Source organism: Sinocyclocheilus rhinocerous, unplaced genomic scaffold, assembly GCF_001515625.1.
Source record: "Sinocyclocheilus rhinocerous isolate Xijiao unplaced genomic scaffold, SAMN03320098_v1.1 scaffold3355, whole genome shotgun sequence".
Lineage (NCBI taxonomy): Eukaryota > Metazoa > Chordata > Actinopteri > Cypriniformes > Cyprinidae > Sinocyclocheilus > Sinocyclocheilus rhinocerous.
The window spans coordinates 227290-250509 of record NW_015665856.1 but is presented as its reverse complement, the minus strand read 5'-3'; the positions used below and the strand labels follow the sequence as shown (position 1 = coordinate 250509).

The 23220-nt window shown below is 37.3% G+C and overlaps 1 protein-coding gene across 1 annotated transcript in view; it reads right to left on the bottom strand.

Moving 5' to 3' along the window:
* LOC107731603 (leukocyte tyrosine kinase receptor-like) overlaps positions 1-23220 on the bottom strand; it is a 78878-nt gene that overhangs the window by 30249 nt on the left and 25409 nt on the right. The window contains exons 3-6 of the mRNA XM_016542721.1: positions 20485-20619; positions 20097-20197; positions 15331-15497; positions 5244-5413 (exon numbers count right to left, since the gene is read on the bottom strand). Of these exons, the coding sequence (XP_016398207.1) occupies positions 5244-5413; positions 15331-15497; positions 20097-20197; positions 20485-20619 (573 nt within the window). The remainder of the gene's footprint in view (positions 1-5243; positions 5414-15330; positions 15498-20096; positions 20198-20484; positions 20620-23220) is intronic.

The following is a 23220-nucleotide window of genomic DNA, read 5'->3' as shown; positions in this document are numbered from 1 at the left end:
TTTTTCTTATACATAGTTTAGTAGCCTACTATTCTTTTTGGCAGAATTGATCATTAATCAACTTAATTATTTCCTCGATTTTGTATCACCATAGTCCCTAAATGTATGTACATGCAGGAAATGGCATTCAAATCGAAAACATTTTCCCCCATTTTGTGTCCCCCCCACTTCTCAAACCAAAGTTACACCCTTGTAATCAGGTGCGGGTGATCTACTAACAACACAGGTGCAAAATAGGTTATACCCATAAATCACATTGCATGATGCATTTTAATACTCTCCTCTGAAATTTCAGGTCTGAAAGGGAAACGCCTACAAATGCATGTGCAATAAGCCACAAAAATAACTCCACACTTTTTCATCGCAAAGTGTTCACTGTGTGTGTCTTCGGTAAATCCTGATAGTGCTTTTTTAAATGCAAAAAAAAAGAGAGAGTTTGTGCTGGTGCAAGCTGTTAGTAAATCTGTCCCTAAATGTAATATCAAATAACAAAATTGCAAACAAGTACTTTACATGTAAGTCAGCACGTTAAAATAAGTGCACTTGGTAACACGCTATTTCAAGGTGTCCTTGTTACACCTTACATGTAATTACTATTTTAATAACAATAAATTAAGCATAATTACATGCAAGCCAAACCCAAATCCTAACCCTAACCATATAGTAAGTACATGTAGTTAATTAATATTACTCAGTACTTAAATGTATCATTACACTGTAACAAGGACACCTTAAAACAAAGTGTATGAAAACAATGATTTAAAATGTACTTACTTAAAACTTTTAATTTGACTTTATTACAAAGTGCATTTTGTACTCAGGTATGTAAAAGTTATGAAACAGTTTTTAAGTATGCTTAAATGGCTTATTTTATTCTATTAATGTATATCATCTTCAAGTTACATTTTTAAAAAGATATACTTTTAAGATTTGAAGTATACACTTGAAGTGCACATTCAATAAACTTCTTTTTCATTTCTCTTTCACAAGGGTAGATTGGGGGCTGGAACCAATCGAATGGCAACCAATCCAGTTTTGAAATTAATCACCAGAACAGAGTGAGACCAAGGTGAGAAATACAAAGTCTCCATAGGTGTAAAAATATCCCCTGGCAAAATAGACCTCTTTTCATGCAGTGATGTTGTTCCAGTCAAGTCTGCGAATAAAACATCCGAATAAAAGTTTACTACCTTGCCAGCAACCTACAGAGATCTGTAATTAGATCTGAAGATAAAGGAAGGTTTGAGTTGTAAGAGAGGTTTGCGGCTGACAAATATCACCAATTATGGTCTTATAGAGCTTCCTTTTATTAGAGTTCTTGAAGGTTTGATTGGTGGAAATGGCTGAGTCATTGGAAGCTGAGCGGCGGCGCTCAGTGCATCATGAGGTTAGCGGCCCGTCTCTCTTTTCTCATCAGAAGAAGCAATCACGCAGACAAAAGTCAGAGGAAGTAATCAAGGAGACAAAGGCCGAGGGAGCTGATCTGACAGAAGAACATGCTCCCTCTCGCCACAGCGCTGAAGATTTGAGTCAGCATAAGGCATACTCCCCCATTCAACTGGGCTTTACTTGCCAAAATGAGATGCCATGGTGGCAAAGGGAGAAATCGATAGTGGAGGATGGATGGGGAGAGGGCAGGAACAGACAAGAGAAGGTAAAATTAGAGATAGCAAGAGGGTGAGCGGAGGCATGACAGAACATATCAATAGTTGCACAATTTATCAAACGCATCAAAACATTTTCAAAGTTATATCAATTATACATGACTGAATCAAGGGAAGACTGATGTGCAGCTTGATTTCCCTTTGAGTTTAACAAAAACAACTGCCGAAAATAGAACTTTAGAAAGCTTTACTAGAGTGTGTCTGGAAGAAAGTGTTTGTGTTTAATTATTAACTGTCTTGAGCAGTTGTGGTTTTGAACAGCTCAGAAATGATAGGTTAAAACTAGACATAGGTGGTATGATCAAGATATATTATGATATACTTCTTTTTATGGAAAGCCAACTGAAAAAGGTGTGTATAGAATAAATGTAATGCAGTAATGCAGAATCCAGTAAATTATACTGATTATTTCTAACTTGTGTAAATTAACTTGGTGTAAAAAAAAAAAACAGTTATATATTGCATAACACTATGTGACTGAATGAATATGCACTAATTTAAACACAGGGATGACTGCACATTGGTTCTGTACTAATTGTACACAACTAACAATGCCCCTTTTAACAGGTTCTTGTCTTGACTTGAATGCATTTTGCCCTGATTGTTTTATTTTCTCCATTGCTCCATTTACTACAGCATAACAGCACTGCAAATTTGCCATCTGTTTACGCTTTTCAACTGTTGCATGGTGTGTATTATCACCAACTCATAACTGAAGCAGATTACATTATTATACTGTTTATAAAAGAAAACAGTCTCTTCTGCTCTTAAACAACAATGGTATGAAATATTATTATTTAAATTTGTAATACATTTTAATTTATTTACTCCTTAACAACTAAATTGTACTGAAGCCAAACTTCCAAATAACATGATATGGTATAATATGATAATATGATGCTGGATGCATTGTGTTGTGATTTTTATTTCAGGGGGTTGCAGGTTAAATAACAGAACTTTTGCAAACATATGAAAAATAAAACATTTTCTTAAATGAAACAACCAAAAACTCAACATGTCATGAACGTTAATTTTCTGAAGTATTCAGAAATAGATTTAAGCGTTTTATAAATACATTTAATATCAATAATGTTGAATGTAACATTATTAATTATTTTTAATTTGAGAACCACTCTTAAAAAAAAAAGCAATACTGATGCAAACTGCAATTAATAATTTCAAGCAAATTGCAAGCATTAAAAAAAAAAAAAAAACTATGCAAAATGGTAGAAAATGGTAGAAAATAAATTGAATTATCATCAATGGGCATGAAATGTATCCTAAGTTGTAATGACTCATATACTCCCCCTCACCACCACATGCAATGGTTCACAGAGCTGCAAAGTGCAAAATAAATAAATATTTATGTAGGATGAGGTCAAACAATCAATTTCATAGAACATTCAGCACTGAATCGTCCTCCTTTTGCCTTTTCAGACACTGCAGAGAAGAGTTGGATGGTGTTTTTTGACCATTCAAGCTGAACTACGCCAGAGAATGGCCTGTGTGAGTGAGATTTGCTAATGAGTCTTGATGAATAGCAGATTAGCTGCTCGTTCAGATTTATTAAGGCTGAAATGGCGTGGGAGTCATTTCACAAACACTCAAGCTCACCATATTGATAAATGGCTATGCTCCAATGAGCATGAACATAAGAGGTACACCTGTATATGCTATGAGCAAGCATATCAGTCTTCCCAATGCTGATGGCATTTGGTAGGACATTTTCAAAGGTCATGTGCTAGACGGCTGATTTGTGCATGTTCAATAGACAATCATGCTAATGTGAAGCAATGTTTTACAATACAGGCTTCATAAACAATTCTGATCATTTGAAAGCATTAATGTGAAACATTGCCTCTGATATAGTATTGTGACAGAGTATGTTTTAGGCTGTTTTCACAGTTGGTTTGATTGCAGAATGGCACCTGCATTTGTCTGCCACAAACATATTTAAGAGATTGGAAAAATGAGAGCTGTTTGCTGTAAAGCAATTTGAGATGAGCAGCTATGAGAAATTCATTATTCTATAATACATGTGATCAGGACCGTGCAACGATGCAAATTCTTTGTCATTAATAGCACTTCACTTCCACAATTTAGTACAGATTATGACATGACTTGTGTTCCAGAGGCGATTTCAAGCAGACTTAATATGTTTCCTTGGTTTGCACCCAAGTTTTGAAAGCCACATTTCCACCAACCAAATCACACAAACTCTAATGTCATCCTGACCCAGATGTGCACCAAAAGCTGTAGTGTGAAAGCACCCTTAGATGTTATAACCGGTCTTTCAACAGTGTTTGAATTGTAGAAGATGGTGCAGCAATAGTCCAGTAGATGGCACACTTTCTTTTCTCTGCAGTGTGCTTCCATGACACAGAGAGAGGAAGAGAGACAGTATCTGAGCCTCTGTTCATAAGCATTCATCTTCTATATCCATTAGAAGTCCAACATATTTGGTGTACTCAAGCATTTCAACAATTTCAGTGTGCTCAGAAGGAATTACGTGGTCTGGACTTTGAATTAGGTCCTCTGATGTTTGCAGCGCATAACTTGCTGTGAAAACAAAGATTCCAGAGTCTTTATAAAGCATGGTGCTACCACTGTTGGAATTGGGAGTGTTGTTTAGATCTGGCATCTGTTTTATCAAAATATGTATTCTGCATTATTTGAGAAACTAATTTGTGTGTTTCATTTAGCATTATCCAAAGAACAATTAGTTGACACCTAGGTTATTATATTTTGGACACATTTCCTACTTTTTATTTTGCTTTGTATGTTGATTTTCTATCGCAGTTTGGGTTTCCATGGGTAGGTAGGTAGGTACTGTAGGTAGGTAGATAGATAGATAGATAGATAGATAGATTATAACAGACATGACATTAGACTGGGGTGCATTTCCAGTACAACGACGTAACTCGCTGCTTAACCACAGTATGCTATACCATTAGAGAAATTAACTAGTTATTCATGACTTTTCCCAAAACCGTAGTAGCATGGTGGCGTTTAAACCACACAACAATAGGACTGTCGTTAATGACATTGCATGCAGGTGGTGCAGTAATAATAACTTCTGCTAATTAATCAATTTGAGAATGCAATTTAAATGTCAAATTATTGTAGTGCATTTACACAAACAACACAAAATCACATTAACATGCAGTATGTAATTGGTGTACACTTTATTATTGCATGCGGTTCATTTCTCCACAACGCAATTTCTCTGAGATGCTGTTGTAACAGACATGGACTACTTCATTATTTTTATTCCTTAATTGTTTTGCTTTATTTGATGCATTGTATGTCAATCAGACAGATGCTTCTTGACTTACTGGGTTGGGTAGGCATAAGAGACTAGTTTAAAATAAACCATTGAACAATGACTGAAACTGTGTTTGTTTTAGTGCTCATGCACTCTACAGTTTCAATACAATAACACAAATAACTGTGGTCTGCAGCAAACTTCAGACTTGTAATCACATTGGGGCAAATTTCAGTCAGAACAAGTCAGATAAAAGTTAGAAACAACTCAAAAAAGACAAACAGCTCAAGCACATGAAAGTAGCTAAAACTCACATTCTGTAGACGCTCCAGGCTCTCCATCGAGTGCTGTCGTGGTCTTGATGTTCTCATTGCTTGGTGTGAACAGCACTTGTGTGGGGCTTGTGGGAGCCACCGGAGGAAATTCTCCATTGGCTGAAGATGAGAGAAAAGACATAATAAATTGGTGTGGTCCAACAATACTCCTGCAGTCAGAGAAAATGTTGCAGGCATTGTTAAAACACAGTTTCTGTAAGCCTATAGATAATAGCTGTATTTTGGCTCAATAAAAAATACTTTTAGATAATCCATTTCATTAACAGTACCCAAGCTGGTAATGATATCCACATCTTTGTCTTGAGAATTGTGTTAATATACGAGACATACACTGAAAAAAATGGCTCAACTGTTTGCATATCTTTCAGATGTTAATCATATGCTAATAAGGTTGCTTGCTGATGATGTAGGAGTCTTAAATGGGTGAACACTTGACCTCAAAATCTTGATATGCATTACTCAACAGGGAAAATTCCATGTCACTTAGTCACTACTTAAAAATGCAGATCACAAATGGACAATAATTTTATATACGAATAAAACATAACCTTTAGTGATAATTGCTAATACATCAAGAATTTATGGCATTTGTCATTTTTACTTTCATTGGCAAAAGCTGTTACTGGGGTCATGTAACATCTAAGCCAGATGCCTTTGCATTTCATGAGGATTTTCTGCTTCTTTCTCTCTTTGACTGGATTTGACATTTCCATCACTTCCCCTCACGCGATTTTCATGGGGAAATATTGTATGGACCTCTCGATGCTTAAACATGCAGAATAGTAAGCACTTGGGATAAAACATGTATTATCTATATAATTTTACACCAGTTGCATTGTCCAGTTCTTGATTCTGATTTGCTGATATGTTGATTGCACAGCTACGGGATAGCTCTTGTTGACTGCATAACATTGGCAAATCAAATTTCAGTTTTCTAAGGAAGATATTTTATTGGTGGCACAAGGTCAGAAAACCTGAAAAAAAAAATGCATCTTTTAAAAGCAGAATCCCATTATTGTCATGGGTTAGGGTGGTTTTCAAAGAATTCTTCAAAACCTCAGTGGGATAAAATATCTGACAGAAACAAATATTTAAGCATTTGTCTTTAAAGAGTTTGTATACAGTTTTAGTTTAATTATGAAGTATGTTATACTTGTAATTCTTGGACATAAAACACAGACAACCATAACTCCACACAAGTAGACAACCACCACCAATGGAGTCAAGAGTTTAGTTCATATTTCTTAATTACTATGACAAGCCACATGAGCTTCTGCATTGTTCCAATTGTCAAATCCCTGTGAAGACAAATCATCCTATTCCCCCAAACGTAGCTGCTCAGACAATACTGGAACTAGTATGAAAAATGCTACCTCTCATCGCCATCCCTTAATCATCGCTTTAAAAATACTACATCCACATCCAATTCTACCATACTACCATTCCACATCCAAAAGGTGCAACCCAGGCTCATTCAAAATACGTGCCTCTAAATACATTTACGCAACACTGTTATTACATACCTTACTGCATGTTTACGACAGTTTCAAAGTAAAACGTCCAGTGAGTGGTGCTAAAACGTGGGTTCAATATGTGACACTGGCACATTTTTGTTTCGTCGATATAGGCACGTATTGCTGTGTTTGAATTGCGTATTGTGGTGGTTCATAATTCAAAAATGCAAGGACTGTCGCTAAAATGCTCTATCGTTTTGGAAATATCCCCTACACCAAACCCAACCCTAAACCTATTCAATAGTGTTAACAAATGTAAAAGTGATATAAAATGCATGTGTTGATGCAGCCATGCTATTTTAACTTCCTCATGCGGATTTGAGCTGTTTTGTTTGAACCGTAGTTTCACAGGGTTCGTACCAGAGCTGTTCATCACTTAAGTGCAACGCCATATCGCGTGAGCTACCGAGCAAACCAGTTAGCAAACTCATGAATATGAAGCTGGATATGTGACGACTCAAAAGTATCAGTTTTCAAATCTCGCAGCGTGTAAAAATAGTTTTGAATTCATAACATAATATTCCTCAAGTAATTATGCGAAAATTGGGCTTTATTTATCGAAACTGTGGACCTGAAAATCATACTTTGTGTGAAAAATAATAAAAGTTGTTGTAGTTTTACTGCCTTTAGTGTTCATTTCAAAACTGCAGTGATTTGTATGTATAGGTACGTTTCGTAGAAATGTAGGTAGAGGCACGCATTTCCAATGAGCCTATGTTACAAAGGTGCTCTGTTGGATTGTGCTCTGGTGACTGTGGAGGCCATTTAAGTGTAGTGTACTTAATATAATGTTCAAGAAACCAGTTTGAGAAGATTTGAGCTTTGTAACATGGTCCGTTATCCTGCTGGAAGTAGCCATTATTAGATGGGTACACTGTGGTCATAAAGGGATGGATATAGTCAGCAAGAATATTCAGGTAGGCTGTGGCATTTATGCTCAAGTGGCCCAAAATGTAAAAAAAAAAAACCTTCCCACACCATTACCACCATCAGCCTGAAAGCCTGATACAAGGCAAGATGGATCTATGGTTTCATGTAGGGCTGTGCAATTAATCGACATACAGTTTCGATTTCGGCTTCCGATTATGAAAATGCAATAATCGAGATAAAACGATTATTCTGCCCCATTCCTCCTTTCCAGCGGTGCAGTTTGGCTCCTCCATAAAAGCCCAAACTCAACGTGCAAATCATTAAAATCTTCTAACGTGATTTTCACAAAATGGGACGTGCTTGATTTATTAATGTTTATTAGATTTGTTAGTGTTTCTAAAAGCGCAAAAGAGAACTTGCGCTGATCTGTGCATGCGCTCCAACACGGAGCAGAACACGGACATGTAAAGTAAACTTTTAGCTTAAACTGCATGCCTAAACGGTCAAATACACGCAAAAATGTGTCAAAATGCGGCGCTTGGTGATTATTCATGTAAACACTCGTCAGTTATGTCTTAAGTGAATGTAAACAGTTGAGAATGAAAATACGTGTGTAACAGTATATTGGATCCGTGCAGCTCTTAAAGCGACAGTGGGTAATATTCCTTCTGCCGTATCAGACAACAAAAGACAAAGGGAAAATCACTCACTGCTCTTGACTGAAGGGCTTTTGTAACTTTAATAAGAAACAAAGCAAGTTTAATTCTTACAGTAAAGACTATGCTGTTTTATTTTACATTTGATTATTCAATTTATGTAGTATGCTGTTAGCTAAATACTTTAGACTTGCATAAAAAACTTACAGCATTGTTTGTTGTATTTATATGTTTTTTTTCTATTGTTTTTGACCTTTGCTTTTGTTTTTATTGTATTACTGAAAGTTTATTTATTTTCAATAATTTGAGGAATTTTATCACTAATATAAAGTTTTGTGCATATGACCCACTAATAATCCTGTTAAATAATTGTGATTACAATATTGACCAAAATAATCATGATTAATATTTTTGCCATAATCGAGCAGCCCTACTTGATGTTATGCCAAATTCTCACCCTACCATCTCAATGTTGCAGCAGAATTCAAGACTCATCAGACCAGGCAACCTTTTTGTTCAGGTTTTGTTCTTCTATTGTCCAATTTTGGTGAGTCCATGTGAACTGTAGCCTCAGTTTCCTGCTCTTAGCTGACAGGAGTGCTATCTGGTGTAGTGTTCTGCTGCTCTAGCCCATCTGGTTCAAGCTTCATCGTGTTGTGCATTCAGAATTGCTCTTCTGCAGATCTCAATTGTAACAAGTGGTTATTTGAGTTGCTGTCTTTCTATCAGCTCGAACCAGCCTGGCTATAGTCTCCTCTGACCTCTGGAGTCAACAAAGCATTTTTGCCCACAGAACTGGCGCTCACTGCATATTTTCTCTTTTTCGTGCCATTCTCTGTAAACTCCAGAGATGGTTGCACGTGAAAATCCCAGCAGATCAGCAGTTTCTGAAATACTCAGACCAGCCCGTCTGGCACCAACACCCATGCCACATTCAAAGTCACTTAAATAAACTTTTTTTCCCTATTTTGATGCTCAGTTTGAACTTGACTACATGCCTAAATGCATCGAGTTGCTGCCATGTGATTGGCTGATTAGAAGTTACATCATGCTACATTATTACTTTTTATGAAATAAACTCTTCCAGATGGCAGTGCTATACTTGGCAGGCAGTCATTCTATATAGAAACTAAACCACTTGCAGTGCAGTTCATTGATTTTTGTTGATCATAACATAATTATTTTGTTTTGCACTGCTCATTTGCAGTCTAGACACGGTGTCATATGCAATGTGCCTTTCTTAGGGAAGGGCAAGGTTTTTCAATTGGATTTGGTAATGCATACATGAGATAAATAGAATAATGCACGCTTCTTATCTGATTTCAACTGAAGCATGTAAATGTAAATTTAAAAAGTGTCATTCTACATTTTACTTCCAAAATGACACAATACGCTACTTATAATGCATTACCTATAACATTGTGATGTAACCACTAGGCCATGGCTCTGACTATTCATGTATTTTTAATTTCACTATGGATGACAAGTTATCAATGGTTTGACTGCAGCAGCACACACTGCAGTAGACAACTTTGGCTGGTGGTCAAAGACAAGACTTGAACTATGGAAGAATGTAATCCTTTGCTCCAGGGAGAACTGTCACTCAGCAGTTTTTTTTTTTTTTTTTAAATCTGCCAGGACAATCAGAAAACAGCTTAGTCATCACTCTTCAAATACTTCAATATGTCTCCATATCCAACTGGCCAGTTGTGATACTTGCATGGTAGGTCGACGATAATCCAAATCCTAAAGCCCAGAATTACCTCAAGACCTTACAATGAAAAAAGAAAAAAAAAATGTTCCCTCATCATTTTAAGTCACTTTATTTCATTTCTGTACTTGCCTGAAACATATGCCATACATTTCCGAAATTGTCTACACATGTCTGCATGCTGTGCTGCTGTCTCTGTTTTACTCACATAGTTTGACGAAGCACACAACGTTATGCCCTTTTTAAATACTGTGTTGGTCAAATTGATGTCACTTTTATTGATAATGACAGTAGAGAATGGACATGAAATAATGAGGGCAGATAGGGTTCATGCGATTAGGAAATGATGCAGGTCAGGCTCAAACTTGTGTTCCTCACATCAGAACCAAGGCTCAATATGTTAAGGCTGTGCTAGGGCACAGCTCCGTTTTGTGTTAGTATTCTAATCTCACATATACCCTGAAGGTCTGAATGAATTCAGATGAAGCTGGAAGTCAGAGCGGTTTCCTGCCCACTGTCAGTTTCTCTTAAGGCGGATGTCATATGAGGACTTTTATATGCGTGCTTTGTAGTCTAGATAGCAGTACTTATTGGAGAGCTGCAGGGAGAACGATAAATCAAAAATGTGCAAACTTGTAAAATTCTCTTGACACAATAGTAGGCAATAGTACTAGTCTATAATAGAAATTGCACCTACATATCTTTAAGCTTGAAAACTTAAGCCACACTTTAAAAATATATGGATTTCATTGCATCGTATGACAAAATATCAAACAACAAAGCATCATCTGTAAATATTAATGTATGAAGTCAGTTTCTTTCATGTTCACTCTACCAAATCAAAGCAGTTATAAGTTATGCATCTAGTTAAGTCATGAATCTCTTGATGGTGCAGGCTGACAGTCCTTGATGAAATCTGCTAGCTGTCACATCATCAGTTCACAGCAGATGCTGATTGGTCTCTGTTGCGTCTATAGCCAATGAGTTTGCTGTCTAACATTCAAGTTGTTTGGTTCTTTGTTTGCTGTAAGCAAGACTTGCAGAAACCCTCCACTTCCCCAGCTCCACTCGTACAGATCTGCTACGGGCCATTTTATGTATGCTAGCTGTGAGGCAGCACTATGTCTTACATGTTCACAGCTGTGAATGTATTGCCAGTAGCAAATCTTTTGGGGCTGCTGAAACATGCAGCAAAAAAATAAATAAAAGATTGACACCTTTCCCTGAACTATGTTTTTTTGGTTGCAATTCAGAGCAATTATCACTGGACAACATAATGTCTGACTCTAGCTGCCAGATAATTTTATCTTGAGTCTTTCTTTCTTTCTTTCTTTCTTTCTGTCTGTCTGTCTTTCTTATTTTCTTTCTTTCTTTCTTTCTTTTTCTGCAGTAATGGCTGATAAGTCTAAGCCTGGACTCTTCACAGACAGTAGGTTAACCTGAAGCTTTGCATGGTTTATGAAATCGTTAAGCGAATGTTTAAAGATTGGGACAAAATCTAGATGAATATATAAGCTACCTGAACTTAACTTTGGACATTATTTATCTCCCTTTGTCTACAATTCAGTATTCCAATATCTCCATCCAAATGGCATGTCTGGCCCACATAATCCCTGTGAGATACATTGGAGAGTTCCACTTATGCTGCTGAGAAAGCAAGGCATTCAATGTTGCTCGTTAGGGAAACACCAAACCATCGCTGAGCAGCTGGCATTGTCATAAAAGCAGCACTGGGTGATTTTACGAGGTTTTGGGCACCACAGGTAGTGCCGTAGAATGACAGTGTCTGGGAATAACATTCTAAAAAACCTAGTATGACTTTCCTGACAGCTTTTTTTATTTTACTGTTCCATCACAGGCTGCCGCTCTGGGTAGGCTATGCAAATTTTCTTATGGATATGACTCCCTGTTCCGAAGAGGAAACTAATAAAAACAGGATAAGAGAGTCTGCCGCTGTGCCAAAGCCAGGAAATAGAGGTAAACACCCACACAGTGAATCCAATGCCATCTGTTTCAATTGGAGAACAGTGAGATGAAGTTGTGGCCCTTACAGGAAACACACAACAATAGAATTGATGAATGTATTTATCACCACATGACAGAGGCCACGCCCACAGCAAAATATGTTCATGCAATTTTTCACTATAGAATGTTACCACAACCTCAACACAGGGGTAGTCCTACTAGATCCATCTGTGGTTAAGAGCCTTGCACCATGAAACAATGTTGATAGATCATAGCTTGTGATTTGTGGGGATAAAAGCAGCCTTCTGTTTACCAGCTCTGAGCTTTAACCACTAAACCAGGGCTTTTCAGCCCCAGTCGTCTAGGCTTCAAGGCCACTGTCCTCCAGATTTTGCTTTCAACATTCAAACATGTTGAGCACTTCTGCATCAGTTACTGAATTGTAATGAATTAGCATGATGTTTTAGATATTTTATTGCAGTAGTTGCATTGTATTGCAGTACCACTAGTAGTAGTTTAGTAACTTTTATTTCTATTTTGTTTGTTTTTCTAGTTTGTTTATTTTTATTGTAATTTTAGTCATGTGTGGCTGCTAAAGCTGCTAAAGGTATTATTTAAATGATTCAATCTGATGTTATTACTATCTAGTGTCATATATATATATATATATATATATATATATATAGATAGATAGATAGATAGATAGATATACAGATAACTACAGCATTTTCTTCTCTCTGGAGAGAACTCTAGATTCATCCATTCTATCTCATTGCTGTCTAGAAGAAACAACTGGTATTGTGTGGTTTTTCTATCCTAAGGGCCTTGTCCCCATATTATGTAGCTTGTACCACATTTTAAACAATTACATTTTAAACAAATCAGTCATGTCAACGATACACAATGCTCAGCCTTGGAAACAATGCTGGATGCTTAGACCGCAAACCCTAGTGCGATGATGTATAACTATAATATTTCATTTAGGCAGGGAATGAGGGCATAATGTATAACTCTACACATTCCGAAGTGTCATTGGAAAGGGAAATGGCAGAGAGGATGGGATAAATGGCAGCCGCAGAGCTGCCGCGTCGAATCGATGTGTGGCAGAAAATGGAGTCAGATACAAATTGCTGGGCAAATATTTCATGGAGCAAGTGAGCCATTCAACATCAGTGGCACTCTCTCTCATGCCAACGGAGAGAGATTAGGACGCTTTGTGAAGCGCTCAGATCTTATAAAGATATATATCTCATCGTGTCTAACGATGCTTTAAAATCATCACACTGTGAGGATCAAAGTACCAGCCATCAAGAGAGAATATTCCCTGCACACATTATTTATGTATGTTCAGGTTAAGCTGTCTGCTTTGCTGTGTATTATTTGTCTTTAATGCAAGGATACATTATTGAAAGCTAAAACAAGCTGGGATTATAAATGAATGTGTTTTAAACAGCACAGCAAACAACTGTAAAGCCCTATACACTCCTTCTGGGAAGTAAACCACTTTTTCCTCGCACTGTTGCCAGGGTCTAGAAGGGCAAATGTATGATGGAGTCAGTGCCAAGTTGATTCGATCTGCCAAACGCTGAAGCAAGCGCATTGGTTCTTTCAGAGAAAAAAAAAACTAGATACCATAAGGCTCGCAAATAAATGATCTTATCCTGTTTAATCCTAGAGGTTTGCATTAATGATTCCTTCCCATTCCTCTTTTTTTTCCCCAGCTGTGCAATATCCTGTGCTGATATCCGTCAAATCCCTCTAAAGAGCCTCCTCAGACGGCTCACAATTTCGTGCAAAATCAAAATGTGGATCTCAAGAGGATGCTTTTCTTGTCAATGTCCTCTTAGCACTGACTTAAAGGTCTTGTCATTCTTGTGTCATTACTGACCTGGCATTTCATTGAATGTGTCAGAGTTGTTGTTTGAAGAGTTGATTCCAGTCTCAGCAGAGAGTGATTTGTATGAAACATTTGGAAAGTCTTGTATATACAAACCTGAAACATTGCAATCTGATTCATTTTCACAATTCACCAATTCCAATTCATTTTCATACAAATGTATTTACATGAAGTCCAAACAAAACTTCAGCACATATGCCATTCCCAGCCGCCACATTCGTAACAGGAGCCATATGTTTAAAATTTGTTAAATATTAAGTCTCCTCCACTAGTTCATAAGATGAAAGGCAAAAAATAAACACATGATGTTAAAGGGGTCATATGATGTTGCTAAAAAGAACATTGTGGAGTGTCTCTTGAATGTGGAAAAATATCTAGGAAAATCTCTCTAGTTTAGCAATGCACTCAAGGTGGCCAGTCAATGTGCATTAATGTCTGTCTTCTGGCCTAGAGTAGCTTATTGTGTTTACTCTTACAGATTCCTGCATGTTGATGGGAATAGCTGTAGTAACAGGTCCATTATGAAGATGCCTGGCCTCCCACTCATGTACTTCTCTGCCTGCCATCACTCAGCAACTGCTGCTACTTCTGCTACCCTCATCCCCCTCTCTTCGAGAGAGATACCTGTATCTATATATATATATATATATATATATATATATATACAGTACCACCACAAATGTATACAGTAGAATCCATCATATTCCTCATGCTACATTATTTTGAATAAATCCCTGGGATTGAAAACCCCTTGCCCTCTATAAACTAATATCTCTCATATCAATAAATGGGTCAGAATTGGCTCTTTGGGTCATAGAGCATGACGCTTTGCAGAAGTGTTGAATAAATCAAAAAAAAAAAATTGGACTACAACAAGAAAAGGAAGGAGGCCAGGAATGAAATTTTAATCGGCCTCTGTGGACTGGAATTAGCGAGGCTCCGGATAACAAGAGCGGAGGTTGGGGCTTGGGGAATTGTGGAGGTTTTGGGAGGGTTAGATGAGATTCCAATCAAACATAGAGATAACAGCCTTCTATTTTCCTCTGCCCTCCTTACTCTTACAAGTCAAGAGCAGTTGCTAATTGGAGAGAAAGTGTGGATGAATGGTGAGTCTCTTCATTGATTTTTAATTTTTAAAAAAAAAAATTTACTTCTGGGTAGAGTGATATGTTGAGCATGGGATGTGCAGTGCTGCGCCGGGACCATAGGGACATGGCACCAGTGGAATTCATTAGGATTTTAGAGTAAATGTGTGGGTTTGTGCAAAAACAAAGGTAAATGACTACAGTTTGCGCAAAGGTGGGTGAAAACCGATTGCATATGCACCTAAAACTGGAATTTGCATTAATTCATTCTTGCAATTGTTTACCTGATTATGCCATCATTAAATTTCAAATGAAGTGCATACTCAGACCACGTTCAGCATACATTTGATGGTTGTGACTAGACTTACAGATCCACCAAACCGAAGAGTGGTAGGGTAATGAGTTTCCACCCTTTCCCCATATTAGTTTCACTTGTTGAGTTCCAGAGACTCCTCTGACCCTCAGGACCTGTGCTGTTCTCTATAATCCAGAGCGATAGCATTCCGTTTGAAGATCCACACACCCAGAACTTGACCTATAGAAGAGATCACAAAATCAGATTTAAACATCGATGCATGGGCCGTCAACCATTCCTTTCCAAAGTTGGCAGACATTTCATGAATGATTACTCATAATCTATTCTCAGCCTCAAATGGACAACCCACAGTGCTTTCACTGATCATTTGATGCATATTGTACACAAAAAAGCCAAACACTGGCTGAACACCAGCAGTTACGATATGCAAAGTAAATTTGGTTTATTACAGAAAGTGCCTTATTCACAGAAGTTTTTGCCAGGAGCTTTGCCAGCCACCCTTTGAGTTGCAAAATTAACGTTTGTATACATTTGCTACTAAGCATTTTTGCAGTAATTCATCAAATGTTTGAGATAAATGTTTGAAACAGGCACATATCCAGATCTGCAGTGCAGTCAAGCACACTTTAGGCCTTTAAAAGAGCAGTCGGGTGCTTGGTTTGCAGTGGTGAAGTGATACTGCATAGTCCCAGCAAAGTACACCAGACAGTGGTAGTCTGCTGGATTTTTCACAACCTAGCACTCAGATTTGCATAATTCATTTAAGCTACCAGGTGCAAAAACAATGCAGACAGTTCATGCAAATTAATAAAGCAGGAGGTGAAATTTTAACAATTGGCCATTATATATCCATAAGCAGAACAGTTTTTTTAGTCATATATGTTAAAAGAATATTTAACACAAGTTGAGCTCAATCAACAATACAGTGGTCTAAACTTGATTACCAAAAAAAATGGGTTAGACTTTATTTTAAGGTTACAGTGTTATTATACATTTAAGTATTGAGTAATATTAATTAACTACATGTACTTACTATATGGTTAGGATTAGGATTAGGGTTTGGCTTAGGGTTACTTGCATGTAATTATGCATAATTTATTGTTATTATAATACTAAGTGCATGCAACATGTGTAACAAGAACACCTTAAAGTAAAGTGTTACCAAAAATTGATTTAGACTTGTATGTGTGTTACATTAAATCACTTACAAAGGAATAGGGCCAATCCATAAAAATTTAAATGCTCACTTTCAAAGTGTTTTTTCCCCCGCCTAGATGGTTAGTTAGTTAGTTAGTTCTGGAAGCACATAAACTACGATAATAAAGTCTACATGCATTTCCACAAACATATTCATTGTCGTTTATGAACCAGGACTGCTGCACCATAATGTTTTTTATATTACGTCGTCATGGATTTCATATTCAACCGCTCTATAACAAATTGTGGTCAGTCACTTTTCCATGTTAATTAGCGGTTCTTGGTCAAATGAAGCTGCAAAATGGACAAGGCTTTATATCGATGTCAAAATTCTGGCTCTTTGAGAAAACGTGTGATATAGTGGAGGTTGTAATGCTTATATCACATCTGCTCTGAGGTTCATCTATTATGAGGGACCTATATGTCGGGCGACTTGCAGTGGGGTTGTGAAAACGGCAGCTGTTGAAAGGCGCAAGGCTTCTCCTATTACAGAATTCACGCTGAGAACTAGGGCTAGGGGGAGAGATCACAGTCGTAATCTACAGTCTTGGTTCATGTCTGGATCTAGTCCAATATGCTGTCATGGCCCGCTGTGCCTCCACACCGCTCTGGGCACCATTCATACAAGAGTAAGCCCTCACCTCACATCTATCTAAAGCTGTCAGGCAAGACTTCTCATAAAGCCCAAACCAACACCTACTTCTCCACCTGTGTTTCTATTTATGTACACTCCATAATTTCCCTGACATTTTGTTTATTTTTCTTACTTTCAATTCTTTATCCCACTGTTTCTCTCTCTTCTCCATCTCTGTCTGTCTGCATACCCTACGTTCCCTCTGAAACTGGTTGTTTGAGTGGTTTTCTTCAGGAAGTCTTTTGCAGTTGTGTAACTCACCCTTCCCAGCAGGCTTGTGTGTGAGCCACAGACTGATGGGGTCAAGGCCTATGAATTCTGAATCTAAAACGGAGACGGTCTTTCAAAAGCTTTCCATCTAGGCGAGAGCCAGGCATTTTTCCATTCTTCAAAACGGACATTAACATTTCACATTTGGTTGCCAAATTTCCATGTAATTACATTCAAATGACATTGAAATGTGGGTACAACAATAACCTTCTGATACTGGGCTACATTCTGTCGGTAGCTATTACAGAAGCAACTCATTAAAGCTATTGTGCATCCTAAAAATGTCACATATAGCCTTAAACACTGAAAAAGTACTAGGTCAAACTAAACCAACATTTTGAAATGTTTCATCATGGCTTAAAATGCTCACTTTCAAAAGTGTTTTTTCCCCCGCCTAGATGGTTAGTTAGTTAGTTAGTTCTGGAAGCACATAAACTACGATAATAAAGTCTACATGCATTTCCACAAACATATTCATTGTCGTTTATGAACCAGGACTGCTGCACCATAATGTTTTTTATATTACGTCGTCATGGATTTCATATTCAACCACTCTATAACAAATTGTGGTCAGTCACTTTTCTATGTTAATTAGCGGTTCTTGGTCAAATGAAGCTGCAAAATGGACAAGGCTTTATATCGATGTCAAAATTCTGGCTCTTTGAGAAAACGTGTGATATAGTGGAGGTTGTAATGCTTATATCACATCTGCTCTGAGGTTCATCTATTATGAGGGACCTATATGTCGGGCGACTTGCAGTGGGGTTGTGAAAACGGCAGCTGTTGAAAGGCGCAAGGCTTCTCCTATTACAGAATTCACGCTGAGAACTAGGGCTAGGGGGAGAGATCACAGTCGTAATCTACAGTCTTGGTTCATGTCTGGATCTAGTCCAATATGCTGTCATGGCCCGCTGTGCCTCCACACCGCTCTGGGCACCATTCATACAAGAGTAAGCCCTCACCTCACATCTATCTAAAGCTGTCAGGCAAGACTTCTCATAAAGCCCAAACCAACACCTACTTCTCCACCTGTGTTTCTATTTATGTACACTCCATAATTTCCCTGACATTTTGTTTATTTTTCTTACTTTCAATTCTTTATCCCACTGTTTCTCTCTCTTCTCCATCTCTGTCTGTCTGCATACCCTACGTTCCCTCTGAAACTGGTTGTTTGAGTGGTTTTCTTCAGGAAGTCTTTTGCAGTTGTGTAACTCACCCTTCCCAGCAGGCTTGTGTGTGAGCCACAGACTGATGGGGTCAAGGCCTATGAATTCTGAATCTAAAACGGAGACGGTCTTTCAAAAGCTTTCCATCTAGGCGAGAGCCAGGCATTTTTCCATTCTTCAAAACGGACATTAACATTTCACATTTGGTTGCCAAATTTCCATGTAATTACATTCAAATGACATTGAAATGTGGGTACAACAATAACCTTCTGATACTGGGCTACATTCTGTCGGTAGCTATTACAGAAGCAACTCATTAAAGCTATTGTGCATCCTAAAAATGTCACATATAGCCTTAAACACTGAAAAAGTACTAGGTCAAACTAAACCAACATTTTGAAATGTTTCATCATGGCTCTGCAAGCTAACAATGCAACCATTTGAAAAAAATTACTAAAATTTAAGAGCTATTATAATCACACTTGACATTTTATCAAAATATATCCCCCCCACCCCCCATAAAAAGTGAATGCATATGTGAAACACATATTATGCAAAGATAAACAATGTAAATAGCAGTGTGCTACAAGTGCTAATAAACAGCCAATATGCTAATAATAGGCATGCTAATAAGCATCTAGCTAATACTGAGAATTGGCTCCTATAGTAAAGTGTTACCATTATTTATTATAATATTATTTTAATTTATTATCATAATCATAAACACATTGGTTTGTAACTCAATTAGTATTCTTATTCTTCTAGTTATTACCCTATAGCAGCTAATGAATCATTACATATACATAAAATACTTTATTTTAAGGTATCCTGGTTACACATGTTACATGTACTTACTATCATAATAACAATAAATTATGCATAATTATATGCAAGTAACACTAATGCAAACACTAATCCTAACCTTATCCATTTAAAAAAGTACATGTAGTTAATTAATATTACCCAGTACTTAAATGTATAATTACCCTGTAAGAAGCACTCCTTAAAATAAAGTGTAACCAAAATAGCTCACATCTGTGCAAGGTAAGATGGATACATGTCAATGAATAGCTGATTCACTGAATTTTAAAGAACTGGGTCCCCTACAAGGATATCATAATTTTTCAGGGTCTTTGAGGGTTGAAAACACTTATTATTAAATGTATCACAGAGCAAGCTAACACACAATAGGTCTTCCGAGAATGTCCTCTATACAGAGAAAGAAAAAAATCTTAATGTCCCACTTAACCTGTATTCAACCTACAGTACATACTGCATGTGGAGATACATCAGTCATAAGTAGTATATTATTTTTGGAACATATTTTCTCTTCCTGCTTATCTGTGGCCATTACCTCCTGCTGCATTATCCTAACAGCTATATAACCCGTATCAGTATTCAGAGCATTTCTATAGGTGTAGCATTGATCGCTGCATGCATAGGGTAGAAGACATTTGCAAATAAGGCTTGATGGAAACTTCATTTCCTCAGAGATCCAGAGAAACCATGCATTACGATCGCTTGTGGAATGCAGAAATGTCGTCTTCTTACCATGCAAGGGGCGTTCCGTAGGGGGTAGAAGAAAAGCGGGCTTCGCACCTGGGCTGATCCTCGCTGACCTTTGGGCTGACTGTCGATGGCCAACAAGGCCCCTGCGGACAGAGTGATGGGAAAAAAAAAAACACTCATGAAACAAACGTACACATCATATCATCTCCCCGAAGAAAAGACGAAAGATAAAAACAGACTAAAACAAGTCAGAAGCTTATTGTCAATCTTTAATAAAGATTATTTATTAACCATGTCTGCTTAAATTATTTCACTTTCTTTTTAATTTATCAAGGTTAGTACTCAACTTGGAGTCCAAACAACAAAAAGTGCTGTTTTATTTAGATAAATAGTTAATCAAGCACAAGGTTAAGATGTTTAGGTGGAGGACCTGGGGATGGACAGCTGCTTCTGAGGCTTTGGGGAATGGACGGATGGGCCCTCCATTGTGGGCCCCTTCCTGGAACCAGCTGCCAGCCGCAATCCTCTCTTCCAAATGAGCAATAGCTGCCATTGAGGAATTGACCTGGTTGAGTAGGAGAAGACAATGAGACATTTGGAGAATATTGAGAGACCTTAGAGAAAAGAATTGAGAGGGATGAAAAGAAAAAGAGAAATATGGGCCAACAATCGTATCCCTTAGCTAAAGAGCTTAGAAGCTTTGATGAGCAATAGTCTTTGACCGTTTTTTAAATGTCTGAAGAGGCATAAGAGGACAGCTGAGTGTTGCTGAGTGCAAATGAGGATATGGTTTTGAGGTAAAGGAACAGAAAGCCAGGGAAGAATGTGTGTAAGAAGGCCATATTAGAAATGGCCTCAAAGCCCTTCAATCAACAGACAATTCATTCAATCCCGTGCAAGGCTGCAGGGATGGCTATGACCTTCATCAAGAGACATGGGGGGAAGAAACATGGTTGCCCTCCAGATATCCACTGCACTACAGAGGATACATTGCCTGCTGGCATGCAACTTACAAGCTTTGCTTGAGGTTTGTACAATCCAGAATTATGCATATAAAATGGCATGCTTCGAAGCAGTGGCTACATTCATGAAACAAAGTGATTATGGGAAATGGCACGTTGATAAATAAAGACAAATTTGACTATTGAGAAAATATAAACACCTGTTTTTTTTGGATTTTTACTGAAACAACCTTGCCCAAAATTTTTTCTACAAAACAATTAAACATAATTTAAAAAGACCTTGTGCTTCTATATCAATAGTTTATCTTAATAAATTGCATACTTGTTTATAGACCTCGGCAGGCAAATTTATGCATTCACAAATGTTTCATCTTAAAATAAAAAAAAAATATTTTCAGTACCAAGATAAGATATGGTTTTAAATCTTTTGGATCTGGTATTAAATCTTTAGACTAGATAGATTGATGCAACAAAAATAAAAAAAAAATGTGTTAATGCACAAATAAATAAATAAATGAAAATCAGTCTAATATAATTAATCTTATATTATGACAGTTGCTTCATAGTCAATCTGATCTTGTTTTAAGAATGTTTATATACTGTGCATCTTAATGACAACAAAACAAAAGAATGATACTGGTATTACTATTGGGTTGAGATATAAGCTTGACATTATTTTATTTTCCTTCAAATGAACCTTAAATAGACTTTTAAACAGAATCACAACTGCAGTGACCTGTGCGTCATTTCTTTATGTGGTCTTCAGAAGTCAGTTTTCAACAAACTTAACATTTTATTAAAGAGACAATCAAATCTTGTTGTGCAAATTAAATAAGCGGAACAGGTTTGAAAGAGACTGATTAACAGGTTGCTAATCAATATTAATATCTGTGGTGGCATATCGAACATGAGCAGTGACATTTAGCTTTGTTTTAACAATAAACAAAGCTCAGAATCCTGTTAAATCTCAAAATGAGTGTGTGTTGCCTTTCTCTTTGCACTGCAGGTGGACCCACTGAAATTTGATTACAGCTGCTGCACTGTATTGATCTGAGAGGTGTGAGGCAGGATCAGCTAATCATCCGCTGAGGGGAGATGCTGCAGCTCTGGACTCACTGCTATTAACCAGGAGAGAGTAAACACATCGACCACCTTGCCCATTCGTGAGGATTAGCATGAAGAGCCATAACAGCGAAAGAGAGAGAAAGATGACAAAGAAAGAAGAAATGCTCTGCATGATTTGAATGACACGGGATGAGATTGCAGCTTTCCGTTTTGCATTGAAAAGCTGCTGGCAGTATCTGTGCTGTGCTTGCGAAGCTGAAGGAACGGATCACTAATGAATCCTCTATGATGGAATGAAATTGCATCATACAGGATAGATTATGGCAGGTATGAAATAAAAGATCAGGACAGTGTGAGCTTCTGATCTTTAAGGTAAGGGGAGTTTAGTGCAGAAATTAAGAAGCAGAGAATGATGGGAAAAGGTGGGGCAGTCAGACAGAGAAAATTACAGGAAAATAGGCTAAATGTGGCAGATATGTCATCAGAACTGAAATCATTCGGTGGTAAAAAGTTTAAAAGTGCAATGCAGCAGTGAAAGTCTCAGACATATACTGTCAACAATTCAGTGAAAACAATGGAAGTTTCAGCTAAAGCGACTAAAAAGCATGACGATTTACCTCATCCCGCTAATTTGCATATATGTGACCCTGGACCACAAAACCAGCCTTAAGTCACATAGGTATATTTGTAGCAATAGCCAACAATACACTGTATGGGTCAAAATTATAGATTTTTATTTTATGCCAAAAATCATTAGGATATTAGGTAAAGATCATTTTCCATGATAATATTTGTTTGCACCCTCAGATTTCTGTTTTCAAATAGTTGTATCTCAGCCAAATATTGTCCTATCCTAACAAACCATACATCAGTGGAAAGCGTATTTATTCAGCTTCATTCAAAATCAAAATGTGAACCTTATGACTGGTTTTGTGGTCCAGGTTCACATATCTAGTATCAGTTTCACTCTGCTACTGTTATAAGGCCAATGCCTCACAGGTAGCTTACTCAGATTTTATATTATATGATATACAGTTATCATATTTACAAAACCCTTAGTATTAAATGAGTGCCATATAAATAAATAAATAAATAGATAGATAGATAGATAGATAGATAGATAGATAGATAGATAGATA